The sequence below is a fragment of the Homarus americanus genome, unplaced genomic scaffold (assembly GCF_018991925.1).
Source record: "Homarus americanus isolate GMGI-L3 unplaced genomic scaffold, GMGI_Hamer_2.0 scaffold20888, whole genome shotgun sequence".
NCBI classification, from domain to species: Eukaryota; Metazoa; Arthropoda; class Malacostraca; order Decapoda; family Nephropidae; genus Homarus; species Homarus americanus.
In genome coordinates, this window is record NW_024730425.1 from 89,858 (window position 1) to 105,255 (window position 15,398).

The window sequence follows — 15,398 nt, forward strand, 5'->3', positions numbered from 1 at the left end:
GCCTTCTGTGGTAAAGGTAAAAAGACTGCGTGTCACCCAACATGATATAATTGAGGCAGAGCCAGGGAACCGCTTACAGACCTGACGTGTAGTCTTCGTATCATAGAAAACGGCAGTGGATTATGGGTGACTGCTGCAACAAATTCAAGGTTTAGCGAATTTGCTAGTGTTGTAAGGGCGAGTGTTTTCCAACACCTACACCACCCTTATCTTACTTACTTATCTTGTTCTTTTCTTACTCTTACTCAGTTCCGTCACATATTCTTTTGGTAGCATGGACATTCTTTTGGTAGCATGGACATTATTTTGGTAGCATGGACATTCTTTTGGTAGCATGGTCATTCTTTTGGTAACATGGTCGAGGGTCTAGGCACATGGGTATAGTAATTCTGGTATCAAATCACTTGGACGGAAATAAAGGTAAAATACTGTGGGAGAAATGAATACACCTAAAATACTCTAAGAACAAGTTTATTAATATGAAATCAAAGGGAAAGAGAGATATTATTAATTTATAACTACCAGGTTCAACTCCTGGGCTTATTGCAGACTCAGTACTTCCTTCTTTACTTATTTTCCTATTTACTTATTTTCTTATTTCTTTACTCAACAGTTATACTCAGATCTTACACTCTTACTGCACACAACCTTACAGGTGTTACATTACATGGCATAGTAGGACCAGTTCCTTGGCCCTACTCACAATACATAGTATATGGCACTCCTTGTAGATTTCTTTACTTCTCACACCTACTGGTGGTACGTGGCATTACAGTACAATTACAAGACTTTACTCAACTTACACGTTAATACTGAACCCAGCAGATACAGTGTAGCCTAAGTTTTTATAACTAAGATTACTTGGGATTCCTCTAGCGCTCATACACTCCCTCAGTACACCCACCAAAAATAGACTTTTCAATCCTTCAAAGCCTTTATAATAATAATAATGATAATAATAATAATAATAATAATAATAATAATAATAATAATAATAATAAAAGTGTTATAAGTTCTTGTAGTGGTGAATGTAAGCATTTTTCGGTAGATAAACAGCATTGGTAGATAAACAGCATTGGAAATTGTATACCTCTGTAGTATTGTCTATAATATATATGCTGAAGTGCATGCTTGTATATAGAGTATATAAATAGCAAACCAATTATAAACATGTTAAATGATTTTACGGAACGAATAATATTATTGTTATTATTATCATCATTATTATTAGTAGAAGGTGTAGTTGTGGTTATGTACCCTTTATTGTCTGCTAAACAGTGTTACCAGATCATTAAATCAAGATATGGATATAGGTGTAGTTTTATTATTAATAATTTAACAATTATATCTTGAACGTATTTATTAATTTAATATTTTTCGTAAAGAAGGATTAGACATTATTTTGAAATTAGGAAATAGTGTATGCTAATCTTAGCAAGGATCAATAGAACCAATGCTGTTTTTAGCGATGATTGGAGCACTTTACGTTGCATCACAGCTGCTACCTGCTGGACTGCTGGTTCCTCTCCGACCATGGCTGCTGCTGCAAAATCCGTCGGATTTTTGGGTATATTACCAGGTTTTCGGAAAAATTTAGAATGAGAGTGTGTTGAGTAAGCCTTGTAAGATCATAGCAGTTATTAGAGTGCAATTGTGCCAGGATATTCAAGGTGACTCCAATTTACTGGTATCCGGTTGTTGTTGATCAGCTGATCTGCTTAAGGGTGCTCAGTGGTAGGGGTTATTATTAAACTGTCTCTTCGCAGAAGTGTTAAATGGTTGCACCAGTAGGATAATCCATGATTTCTGTCCTAAGTCTTGCATAATTATGTGCTCTGAATAGAAAATTTATTTCGACTAGTATTTGAAAGTCGACCTACCAGGTCTCAATTTGTTTGCCGCGAGTTAATTTTTCAAACAACCAAATAAAATTTTCATTGTGGTATTATTTCACTTTTGTACAACCATGGAATCTGGTATTTTTCACACATGCAATAATTATATCTCATCAATCTGACTAACTTTCATTCTATACACTTGTTGCAAGTGAATAATAATGTCAATATTTATTTTTTTTAGTTTTTCACTATACGATCATAAATCACCTGTAGTGGGCAGGACATGAAGGATAAAGGAAATTGCAGGGGAAAATACTGAAAAAAAATCATATGACATTAAAATGATGTCTACGTGCTTGGTATGTGAAGAAATTAATTATATTCCGTAAATACTTCTAAAAAATCTGCATTCAGTGCATGTGGTGGAGTGCTCACTTTATTTACAGCCGACCCACTCAATCCGAGCGTTCTCTCACGACCACAAAAAACGTAAAATTACACCATGATGCCTCAACAGTGTTGCTTTCATTGGTGCCAGGTATCAAAATAAGTACTTTTTCTTTAATATGGCATTGTGTTAACCCCCTGTCTAGGAAGTTAGGTAATGTTAGGTAGGCTTCTTTGGTTGGTTAGGTCAGGTTCTATTAGGTTCATTTTTATTCACTTGCTTTTTATCCTCTTCACCACTGATGTGACAAGTGGGTAAATATTGACGACTGACCCGCGGCCGACTTTTCATGGAAAAAGATTTTTAAAATGCTGCAATTTTGCAGTTTTTTTATAGTGGACACTTGTAGCTTGTGCAAATGTGTTAAAAAGTTGTTACTTCTAGTTTAAACCTAACCTTACCTTAGTGGGTAAGAAAAACAGACCTCACCAACCTAACCAAACAAACCTACCTAACCTGACCTTACTTCCTTATTAAACAGAAAGAACTTAATATGATATGGTGTAATTTTAAATTTTTTGTGGACGTGAGAGCAGCCATCCATACCAAACGGTTCTTAAGCATAAACTGAGCATCGGCAATTTTTGGCGTTGGTCAAGCCCGGGCAGCGGAGTGTTTGGAAATGCGTCATATACAACAGACTTTACACACAAACCCAGTTCATTTTCACAATATTGCTGTGAAAAGTACTTTTGTAGAAAGATGTTTATAAATAAAAGTACAATACGTACTGGGTTTAATCTTAGCATTTTCAATCCAAGTTCCTTTATAAGCACTAGAACTGTAGCACAAGACCGGCAACAACCTTCACATGCCATGCTGAAAATGAAACTGGTGCGGGAATGGGAGACGAGTGTGGCCGCATTGCCGCCGGGAAGATAAAGTTTTGCTCTCTTAGGCACCTGATTATCTACAAAACGAAGCATTTGCACAAGAAATTATGATCATATCAGAACTCACCGATGAAAATAAAGTAAGAAAATAAACAGTAAAACAAATAACTCATCCGCGGGTCACTCGTCAATATTAACCCAGAAGTGTGTAGAATGATGAAATATATCGATTGCATGTGTTAAAAATCCCAGATTCCATGGTTGTATGAAACTAAAATTTTACCTTCAATTTACCCTTGATATATGGTAATACTGTGGGTTTTATTTTAGTTTCGGTCATCCGGGGAATCTTAAGAATTAGGTCAGGTTAGATATCCAAACTATGTTTTTCCGGTGGTTTTTGGTGTATTTTGAATGGTTTGGACCTTCATATCTGTCAGAAATCACATGGCTTGGATATCTATATACTACAGGGATGACCAGAACTAAAGTTTTACCAATCTTAAAGTGAAATTGTAGCTAATTGATCTGAGTGAGGTATGGTATTTGTTAACTGTTGTGTATCTGAGCCAGCAACTTGAAGACATTTCTCCTTATAAGATAAATGTGTTGTTTCCTCATGAGAAGCACACGTGGATGAGGAAATCAGTTCTTCATGGGACAGTATTATTATCGTTTTGGTCATGTAACGAATTTTAGGATATTTAGTTTTGGAATCGGTAGTTTAGACAATTCTAAGACACTCTTCTATAGTGTATTGGTCGGAAATTTAGATTTTTTTTTAGTATTTTAGCCGATAAAGTTACCAACAATATTATTTGTTTGAAGTGGGCAGGGCTTTGAAGTAGAGGGAAAATGTGGGGTAAAATACTAAAAATAACACCTAACAAAACTTTGAAAACTTTACCTAACATTCCTAACTTGTAAAGATATTAAGAATCACTTAAGAGTTTGTGGATCCCTCCTCTGAACACCGAAAACAACATAAACACACATTAAAGCCAAAAACAACACCATCACCTTCTAAACACCGAAAACATGATAAGGTAAACTTTTTAAAAGTTTTAGGATTTTTAAAGGTGAGGAAATGTTAGGTCAGGTTTTCAAAAGTTTGTTTTGTGTTTATATATCACACACACACACACTCACACTCACACTATAGTATTTTACCCCATTTTTCTTCTACTTCAAAGCCCTGTCCTCTTTAAACAAGCAATATTTTTGGTTATTTTATCAATTAAAATACTCAAAAATATAAATTTCCAACGAAAACGCTATAGAAGAAGAGTCTTAGAATTGTTTAAAATTTTACCCTTTTCGTATATGTAATAATTGTGATTTTCCGAGCTTCGACGACACTAGCACTCCTTTCTTTACATTGACGCATGTGGGTGGTGACAGTAATGGCTCAGTAGATGTTAGTGTGACCTTTTAAAGATAAATTAAGATGTTATTAGCATAAAAAACAGAGAAGGATAAATTTAATATGTTAATTTTGTCAGTTTGCCACGTTGCTTACCACCCCTGCCTCACTCCTTCTGTATCACTTACATTTACATATCCATGCTAATGACTTTTCTGGTCTCCTTGGTTGCTTTTTGAACACACTCACTCCAGGCCATTTTCCAAACATGACAGGCATGAAATTCTAATTAACACATGCATCCCTGGGTCTGACGGCCTTTACAACGATCACTGACTGAGGCTATGTTCATTTCAGTCACTTGGTAAGGTTGGTACTTCTGATTGTGTGATACATTGTGTAACCAATATGATGTACTGTATTCTGTAGATCATGTATAGTTAAGAAAAAAAAATTAACAGGATCACCCTAGTAAATGAGTGTTGTTCAGAATTCTTGGGGCCTTGTCATAATGTTTAATTGTAAAGGTGCAGAAAAGTCTTTTGTTGGCTGTACATTGGATGGATTTAATTCATTATTGTTTTTTCAATGGTACAGCATGTGATATTATATACCTGTAGTATTTATTCAATGAATATTTTGTTTTTGTCCATTAAGTAAAATTATGTAAGATGAGGCTGTTATACATCTGCCTGTACTTGCCTACAGTGCTTAAGAGAACTTGTCTACTGCATAACCGAAGAAATAACAAGAATCATTGAGGAGTAGTCTGGATCCCACCTGCCTTCCAGGGATATCCTTGGAGGTTAGCTGGTGTGGTGTTGTCGTTGCAAACCTGGTTTACACCTTTAAAATGATGGGTGATCTGCAGTAGAGAAGATAAGCTACATGGTTCATGACTGTCACACTTGCAGGATTTTAGGGCATAGCATTAATTTTAATCTCTTCTTGAACATTAGTTTTACTGAGCAGTTAGGGAACTTAAGCTTGCCACCAGTTGCTATGGCCTAGCAGTGGTCCCCAACCTTTTGTAGGCTCTTGGTCACATTTATCATTGTAAATATAGTGGAACTACATTCAAGAAAATTAAAATATCATATCTACTGTTCAGTTATTTGCAGTTTTACACATCTAACTGTTACCAGTTCCATACTTTTACATTTACTCTTGGACAGGACATCTGTACAGTAGTTACCCCCCAGTGAGAAGGTTGGCTCTCTCTCTGGGCCTGGGTTGGGGTAAATACAAACGTCCTGTACACAACAGTTGTATCAAGTTTTTACATATTTTCATTATTTCACTCTTACAAAGAATCCCAAATAATTCAATTTTTTCTAATGAACACTTGCTGGCTCCATAATATGGTTCTGGGGGCGCCATGGCCCCCTCGAACTACAGGTTAGGGACCACAGACTTTGCTCTGAAATAGGTTTTCTGGGTCAAACTCTCATTTCTACTTTATAATACAATACAGTACATTACAGTATTTATTCAGGCAATCCTTGTTTTCCAAACATCTGGCAGCTGTAATTTGTGGCCATGTTTCAATCTTTTGTATAATGATCTGTTCATACAAAGACAGCCTTTTCAAATATACCTCCATTGATCACTGAAACAGGAATTTGGACTCTTGAATGCAGGAAAATGAACACTATGTGGGCATATTGTACAAGCATCCTTCCATAATGCATCTGCTTTGTTTGGCGTAGTGTTGTTACTTTCCTCTGATCATTTATATGGTGGAATTTTTTAAATTTTCTGTCGTAACCATTAACAGTAGATGATTATTTTATTTGATTAATGTATTCAGTAAACCCTTACTATTTGTGGGGGTTAGGTTCCAAGGAATGGCCTGAATTGGCAAAACTGTGAATAGCAACTTATACTACCTTAGTGTACTACTGTTTACCTATACAGTACTGTGAATGAGAAACTTAAGTCACCAATACTACTCTCCTTCGTATGTGGAAGTTTGGAGCTTGATGAAGTGTACTGTACAGTAGGATGAAATCTGGTTACTGAAGCATAGGGAGATCATCAGGATCACTGTTGGAAGAGGGTGATGCAGTGGTGGTTGTTGGAGTAGCGCTGGTGGTGGAGCGGTAGCAGCAGCTGACCGAGTAGGTGAGGGAGATGAATCAGCTGGGCAAGCGGCTGGTTCTTTCTCGAAAAACATCGTAATAGGTAGTTGTTTCCTCTTGGCTTTGAGGTCTCTAAATGTTTTACTTCACTAGCACTGACACCAGGCAGTCTTTTAGGGGCCATTTCACACAGAAACACTAAAGTTTTGTGTACAACACAAGAGATGCTGCATTGCAGGCAATGGTTGAGTGCAAACAAAGGGAGAGGAGATGTTGTGGGGGTGAATTGTTGCGCTGCAGGAGAGGCTCGTGAGCGAGCCACCCACCATCTGCATACTGCGTAGTCAAAATCACGAATCACAAATAGCAAGGGTTTATTGTATACTGTATAGTACAGTACAGTGCAGGTATTTTATTTTACAGGTACAGTACTGTTTTATTATTATTTATGTTATCAATTTATTCATTTATATTTTGATAATTGCATATTATATTATTTTTTATATAAACCACTGTACAGTATATGGTTTTCACTTGTATATGGAGACCAAATCATTATTCCTATACAATATTTTTTTCAATGGCATGCCTGTACTGTTGTTTTTAAGAGAACCAGTACAGTGCTTGTGCAGTAACTTTACCAAATGTGATGAATTTAATTATATTCCAAGTAATACTACAGTATTTACCATTGTGCCTTTGGATGAGTTCACAAGTTGGTGGATTTTAATGATATTTAACAGTTACAGACCTTTGAACCTTAGAAAATTCCTGATGATTTATGTGAAAGGGTTACTTTGCTGCTATAATTTGTTATGTGAGAAGATTACCTTGCTGATTATGGTACAGTACAGGGGCAGATCCAGGAATATCAAAAGGGGTGGTCCAAGAATTTGTGGGTGGGGGAACATGGCGAGTAAAGTGAGCCACCCAGCTGGGGGGGCACTTTAAGCCCCCTCCTCCCCCCCTTTTCTTATTTATTTTTATATATTTTGAATTTCTTTATTTTTTAAATCTGACCAATATCATGAGCATTTTGAAGCCATGTGCACTTGATGTTAGGAGATATTGTGAAGTGAATGGTATTTACTTTTTACTATACAAAAACACCTGAGTATAATACTGCATTAAAGACAAAGTATTGGAATTTTTTGATGAAAGGAGGGGGGGGGGGGTCCAGACCCCTGGGACCCCACTCCCCTGGATCCACCCCTGCATTATATGTGAGAGGATTATTTGTTCAGCTTTATGCTTTTTTGTCTTTTGATATTGTGTTAATACAGTATATATACTGTATATACATACAAATACTATACAGGTACGTATATATATATATATATTTTTTTTTCACAGCTCAATTCAATAACTCATTGAAGCGGTTTATCTTCAGAGCTTCAGCCTTCAACCAGATGGGTAAGTTACCATCAAAGGTCTCTCTTGTTTTTATACTCCATCATAAGAGTAGAAGTTTGGTTGGTATCCTTTTTTAACCCTTTGGCTCCTAGGGGTTTCTCTAAGCTGAATAAAGTTGCCTGGCAATAGCCAGAATTAAATTCTAAGGTGCAACAATAGCGAGAGAGGGTTAAATGCTTAAAAGTACCGTAGCAAGAGAATTGCACAGAACTTTGATGACACACAGTTTTGCTCAGTTAGCACTAGGTATGCTCAAGGGTAGCTTTCCCTGCACCTTTTAAAAGCAGAAATATTAATGCACAATACTGTATTGTTATTTGGTCTTTGTGTGTCCTATATGTACTGTATTTGAAGACATGAAGGTTATAAAGTCTCAGAAAGACATGTTGGAAAAATGCTCCTTTCGGGCAAGATGTAAGGAATAACTGATGAATCAGTGGTAGAAATGGGTCTGGGGCAGTGCAGTATAGGTTGTGAAATTCAACCTATTTCATAAGTTTTTGCTTTGAATCAGAAAAAAAATTTAATTAGGGTATGAGGTACAGTAAAGCATTTGAAATTTTTGAATTGTAGAAGTTTGTGTGTGTGTGCAACATTTATTTATTAGAAAGAGTGAAAGATTTAGCATAATAGCCCCACTACATCATTTGCTGCTATGTTATTAAACATTCATTGTTATACCAGAAATACAATTTGAAATACAAGTGCAAACTGCTAAAGACATGCTAACCATTTGGAGACTATTTTGTGACTTTGACTACCACTGCCACCCATCCTCACATCAAGACTTTACAGTTAAAACATGAAACTGCAGTTGACTGACCTTCCTTATATTTTTCTTCTCTCAACTTTGGCTAGTTTGCATACTTCTTTCCCCTTGTCACTTTTTTTTTTACTACAGTCTATGCAATATTTAATACTTTATTTTTTTTAATGTTATCCAGTCTCCTTAATTAATACCCAGCTATCTTATTGGATAGGACAAGTATCCATCCTGACATAAATGAATATCTAGCCATATACTGGATAGATGCCAATATCCAGCTGGAATTCCTACTCTAATAAACACCTGTCAAGCATCAATGCATGATAACAGGAAAAGGTATGTGAAAATGGAGATAATTAAGATACAGTATTAGCTTTTGATCATACTTTTAGCCAACAGTTTCATCATTTATGGCTGCAGTTAGGGTTTCTCTGCCCTTGGGTAAACCCTCATTATGCTGGCCAGGATTGATTTATTAAACCATTTGGATAAACTGTAGCCTTCCCTCTCCATCACACTGGGAGAAATAAAGGGTTTCTCCTAGCCACTTTAGTACTGTACTGTATTATTAGTAACTAGGACTAATGGGATGCTAGAGATGGGTCAGTTGGTCTTCCAACTGAAAATATTTACTGATTTTTTATGAAGTACACATTTTCTTGTCCCTTAGGAAAGTATCCAGTTTGAGGATTTGGTGTGAAAATGTTTTTTCTGCTCCTGTAATTTTCACCAGTTAGCACCTTGGAGTATTAATAAGTCATGACAGGTGAGATATAGGATAAACCTGTTGAAGTCATATGAAGTTGAAAATGGTGCTTCATTAATAGATTTTAAGTGACATTTGTCTTTTTTTAGTCATCGATACTTTTTTAAGTGAGATTTGTTCATTTGGACAGATGTGTCCAATCAAGGACAGGGTTTCCATTACTCTTAAGGTTTCATATTAATGTGAAGGATCTGCTAGTGCCTCTCATTTTTATGGAGGTCGTGGGAAAAGAAGTAAGGGGGAGCAGTTTCTTTTTTTTTGTGACTCATGTCTGAAGGAGCAGAGCAGTTTCTTATTTTTTAGTGGCACAAGTCTGAAGTAGCATACACCAGATATGACCCCGATGCCTTTTGGGAAACCCTTAAAAGCTTGTGTGTACATACAGTGTTCTGCTGTCACTCTTCACAAGGTTTATTAAGAAATGGATTTTCTTGATCAAACTACATTGGCCTTGCACTTTAGTACTTTTCAGAAGTTGAGTAGGGATGCTTTATATCCTCTTCCATATAATCCATTATTTAGAGGTTTCACCCCTTACTAATCTCTATATAGCAAACTATCCGCTGTCAAAAACAAAATTTAAAAGTATGCATTTACACTACGTACAGTACTTACTTTTATTGTAGCAGATGAATCTTGAGGTGGTGGTTGATGGATGGCTGCATACACTTACAGTATGTATATTTGCACTTACATTTGATTACACTTTATACATTATTCATTTACACTTACTGGCGTATAATTAGTATGCATTTAAAGTTAGCTGGTGGAGACCCCAGCATCGATTCTGCCACATATCTTTACTCTTCAATTGGTAGAGTTCTGAGCAGCATTCCTTTTCTCCTAGTGGTGTTATTTTGTCTTTACATGCTTTAGAGGCCATAATAATACACCCGGGAAACACCAAATACAAACAAAACATAATGTATGCGGCAAAGCAACGATCGCGACAACAAACGCATGGGAACTGACACTGCCAAACTTCCACCCCATGTGACCCCATCTAAGCTGGAGGTTGTCTGACTTATGGGGTTTTCTGACTTGCATAAGTCTGATTTAAAGGGAGTTTATTTTTAGCTTAATTTACCACTTTTATACAGCTTAGTTCTGAATGTTATTTTTAGTTAAACTGTCTTTATAAACTGACCAGGCCCAGTATGAGAAGCCCCGATATACCTGTGTCAGTGCTTCCACATCTTCTGATGCTGCAGGAAAAAATATATCTACAGTACTGTAGTCTTTTCACACGGAAATTAAAACATGAGACAAAACTATTTGTCTTGTATACTGGATTTTCATAAATCAGGGACTGTGTGTGTGTGGGGTTTTGGATATTCCAGGGTTACTTAGTTTCTGTACTACTGTGGTTTTTCAGTGAGTGTAGGTTAGTTTTCAGTATGATGACAGTTTTGTAAAGCTTTTGGATGTGGTGAGGGAACATCTGGATTTCCCTTTCTGTACTTTATGGATTCTCCCCCTTCTTGTTAGCCTGCATGTTATGTACTTAATTCTTGCATCAGAGGCAGTTTCACATGAGTCGTCTAATAGGAGACTAAGTGGTCTGATATAGGGCTATAATTGTTACTGGTATCTGCCTGGATGTTAAGTGATTTTACAGGAAGGGATTACAGTACGTTATATAGTACACTCTTGATCTTGTGTAGCTGGCTTTTGATTATGACATGCCATCTGACAAAAGACATAGACTAGAAATGGAAACTCCATTTCTGACAACCCATAGCCAAGTAGGTTAAACTGGCCCCCTCCCCTTTCTAGGATTTGTGGTTTATTCAATTAGAACTAATTTCAAAGTGGCTTTGGGATAAAGTGAGCTAGTTGGCAGACAACTTATAAAAGATCTATCTCCAAAGGACAGGTAGTACTTGTATCATATTTCTCGCATTGTGGGAGCATTAGGAGGGAAGGATGAATGGTTTGCTCAAATGGGTTAATAAACCAACCCCAGGTGATCTAATTAATCATTGTCTGAGGCCATAGAACCCCCCAAATATGGAGCCTGTATTATGAGAATGCTTCTAGCTAGCTCCATACTCTGCCCCAAAAAATAGTATTTCAAGATCAATACATTAATTGCTTGGGGATTTTTCATAACTAATTGAGATTTAATCTATACAGGATTGTACCATGATGACTGTTTGTATGAGACAGCAGATATCCAGGAGGCACTGCGCCGTGTACCTCAGAGTGTATTGGACGAACGCAATTTTAGAGCACAGCGAGCACTCCAGCTTTCCCTGACGAAGAGCATTCTCCCTAAAGATCAGTGGATTAGCTATGAGGAAGTAAGTACAGTACAGGATCTCAGAAAACAGACATTTTCTTACCTTGATAAGGTCAAATTTTCTTCCCTAGCTATGTTTTGTTTTCACACAACTCATTAAAACATTTCTTTTGTTTCTTAAATGACAAAATTAAGAAATACTTAAAAAAAAATAGTGGTTTTAGAAGTTAAGAGTTGCCTAGGTAGACCTAATTGCACTATCTTGGATTTGTTTACATGTGATTCAGTAGTTTCTTGTGTGTGGAAATGTTTGCAAGAAGTAGAAAATTCATAAATAATTATGTGATTGAATAAATAGCCTTATAGAGCACTGTATCTTGAAAAGAATATTGTTTTGTGAATTAAATAGTAAAACCGTACAGGTACACTCACGCGCCATAGTTTCGATGCACCCTCTACCCCTACTCTTGGCTCGAGGGAAGTTGTAGTCAGGGCTGCAAACCGAACGGTCCCTCTTGTATAGTGATGGTAAATAGTGTTGTCACTAAAAAACCTGTATCGTGCATATATTCTCTCAAATCATGAACTGCTATTCGTACAATACAGTGAAGCTTCGAGCTACCACATTGTACCACTGAACAATGGAGGGGGGGGGGACGTTTGGTATGAAGCCAAGGCTACGACTTCCATCGAGTCAGGGGTAGAGGGTGCATCGAAACTATGGTGCGTGAGTGTACATTATTATATGAGTCATTACCAGGAAAAAGGGGCAAGTGTATGAAAGCAAAGTTTTGGGAAAATGCATTTGATTTTTTCTTCAATTTGTAGTCCATAACTCAAGAAAATCTATAATTTTTAATCATTTATGTCTTATTTTATAGTTGGGGCAATACATTATGAATATATATGAGAAAAATTTATAACATTCCATAATATGCCTGGTTGCTAATAGTGATAACTACTTAGTAATATCCCCATTATCCAGAATCCCTCAAACTTGGAACTTTCCAATAGCTGGAATTGAAATTTTCTCGGAAAGTCGTTCCTAAAGCCAGAATTTTCCAGAAAATTCCATCTGGTTCTGATTTTCAGAGGGGCATATTTTCTGGAAAATTCCAAGAACATTTTCTCAGTACCTGGAAAATTCTGGGGATGAGGGATTTTTTCTGGCTTCAAGAGAGTTGTCTCGTTACCTGGAAATCTCTCATTCCCGGAAGTGCTCTGTACCAATTGTTCCAGCTAACGGAGATATCACTTGTACTAAAAAATAAAATATGAAATAAATATCATTAATATTAATGATAAAAGCACATGAAAAATATAACAAAATATCACTATCACTGCCAAAAGAACTCATGTTCTACACTAATTATGGTATAAAAAGGGTAAATCCCTGCATAAACTTCACAACACAGAATAGAGGGTGTGAGCATGACACCCATTGGAATTAGCCGCACACTCCGTGCGAGACTAAAGTTGACATTCTATGAATCCCAACCCCCTCCCCCACCAAGTCTTGCTACTGGGGAAAAAATGAAAAATTCCTGTCTTTGAGTCTCACATGGTAGAACATGATGTGGCTACACAAGACCGTGGAAAACGGATTTTCAGAAAAATTCTTGTTTCATCGTTCATCCTGGAAACACCTCATATATTCCTTATACTGTATGCTTTTATACTTTGTTTTGCTATCAATTTTACAAAACAATTAATACCAACCCACCATTCTTTTCAAGAAAGCAGTAGATAAGGAACCATCAGTCTTTTAAAATCTTGCTGCATGATATTATGTGACAACAGGAAGTATCTGGCATAAGTTACCTCAAATTTTTTGTTCGGTTTGACCAATATTAATTTTAAAAACTACGTGAACAGAATAATATTATATACAAATAAATATAATAAAAGATGATCAAGGTACAGCATTAGGGTATTTATCAATCAGACAATAATTACCCCTGTATTTATGAACTCTACTTATTGCAAATGTCTGGACACGAGAAGTTGCCATAAGTCAGAAGTAAATGAACCCAAGATACAGTGCTATGTAAACCTTCCTAAGTAACTCTCAACTTCTGAAAATACTATATTAGTGATTCTCTTCATTTGGAGTTCAGTGTGCATACAATAATGTTTTCATTTTGTTTAAGAAGTAAAACAAATTATTCAACCGAGTTCGTATGAGTGTAAAAGCAAATTTGATATAGTCTACTGGTAGGCCTGGGGTCACAGTTAGACGAGTTAAGACCCAGGATAATGGAAAATCTTCCAAATCATTTGGTCTTGACCCCAAAGGTACTGTCATTAGCTTTTATAATTTAAGCTAAAGCAAATTATCAACTATTTTAAGAGTCAATTTGATCAAGTTGTCTACCATATCATGTTGATCACAGCACAGTTAGAATTAAAATCACACATCTGCTGACCCAATTCATGTCACCATATTTCATACAGTATTTATAATAAAAACGTATCTTATCTACAGGACCGTGAGAAGGGACGTTATCTGCAGCCATACCTCAGTGAGGTAATCAAGGAGAGGAAGGAAATGGAAGAGTGGAACAAGAAGTAAATACTTTCTGGCTTTGCTCAGGATGTGAATAGTTTAATGATAATTACAGTCCAAATAAATTGTTTACATAACATTGCATTATTGATTAGTACATGAAATTTAACATTTTTCCATGGTTGAAAAAAAAAGCTTGTTTGCCAAAAACAGCCCCTGTATATTATTACTATACCTAATTTTTATTTAGAAAAGCCCTCAGGTGAATGTTTTGAATGTAGTTATGAATGTATTAAAGGTCAAAATGTTGTATAATGTGATTGTTTTATTCCCATTAAAAGTTCAGTAGAACCTCGATAAATCAGACTAATTGGGGCAGACCCCAGTCCGAAAAATGCAACTATATGGGGGGGGGGGGAGGGTTTGGAGATAACATTGCTTATCTGAATCGTTTAAAGAAAATTGGTTTATGTTATGGTATTACTGCACTTCAACAACTAAGGTCTTTAAGTGTTTAACTAGGTTATTAAAAATATATTGCATCAACAATAAAAAAATATGAAATGGATTTTTCTGGGTTGAAAATCATACATACTGTCACCGAGATGATTGTTATTTACTGTAAAGGGTTATATGTAAGTAACCACAGAATTTGTCTTCTGAATAAAGAGAAAACTGTAGACTACGTACTATAAAGATAAAAATAAGAACATAAGTGTAGGAGTATATTGTATGTGGAAGACGATTGTTTATCTGGGATGGGTGGCTCTCCCACAAGATTCCTTTCACACTTCTTTTTGCAATTTCACCATAATTCTCTTACAATTTAGGATCATTTGGCATCAGGATGGTAAAATATTATCTTAAAAGAATTCCACACTGAACTGAGTCATTTGTTTACGAAGAGCAGATAATCAGTTTGGCTTACTACAATATCTGTCTTCAACACTTAGTAAATTAGTACAGTACAGTTGTGTATTTATCACTTCAGTAATATTGTAGTGTACAGTATTATGCATCTACATATACCCTGGTTTATTCATTAATCATTTGTTTAAGTGTACAAGTAGCCAAATTGAGCCATCATATAACACTCAAAGGTACTGTAGTAAATAACATTTTTAGAAAGGTATCTTTATATC

General features: G+C 36.1%; 1 protein-coding gene across 1 annotated transcript; it reads left to right on the forward strand.

Annotated features, from left to right (window-relative positions):
- Positions 1-1,449: 1,449 nt before the first annotated feature.
- LOC121866982 (cytochrome b-c1 complex subunit 7-like) lies at positions 1,450-14,571 on the forward strand. The gene is made up of 4 exons (XM_042366733.1): positions 1,450-1,567; positions 7,917-7,976; positions 11,645-11,811; positions 14,236-14,571. The coding sequence occupies exons 1-4, from the start codon at positions 1,534-1,536 to the stop codon at positions 14,320-14,322; spliced, it is 348 nt and encodes a 115-aa protein (XP_042222667.1). The 5' UTR covers positions 1,450-1,533; the 3' UTR covers positions 14,323-14,571.
- Positions 14,572-15,398: the final 827 nt, after the last annotated feature.

Coding starts and splice junctions, on each gene's coding strand:
- LOC121866982 (XM_042366733.1), top strand. CDS start 1,534: ATGGCTGCTGCTGCAAAATCCGTCGGATTTTTGG. Junction 7,977..11,644: donor TTCAGCCTTCAACCAGATGG/GTAAGTTACCAT, acceptor TAATCTATACAG/GATTGTACCATGATGACTGT. Junction 11,812..14,235: donor AGTGGATTAGCTATGAGGAA/GTAAGTACAGTA, acceptor TCTTATCTACAG/GACCGTGAGAAGGGACGTTA.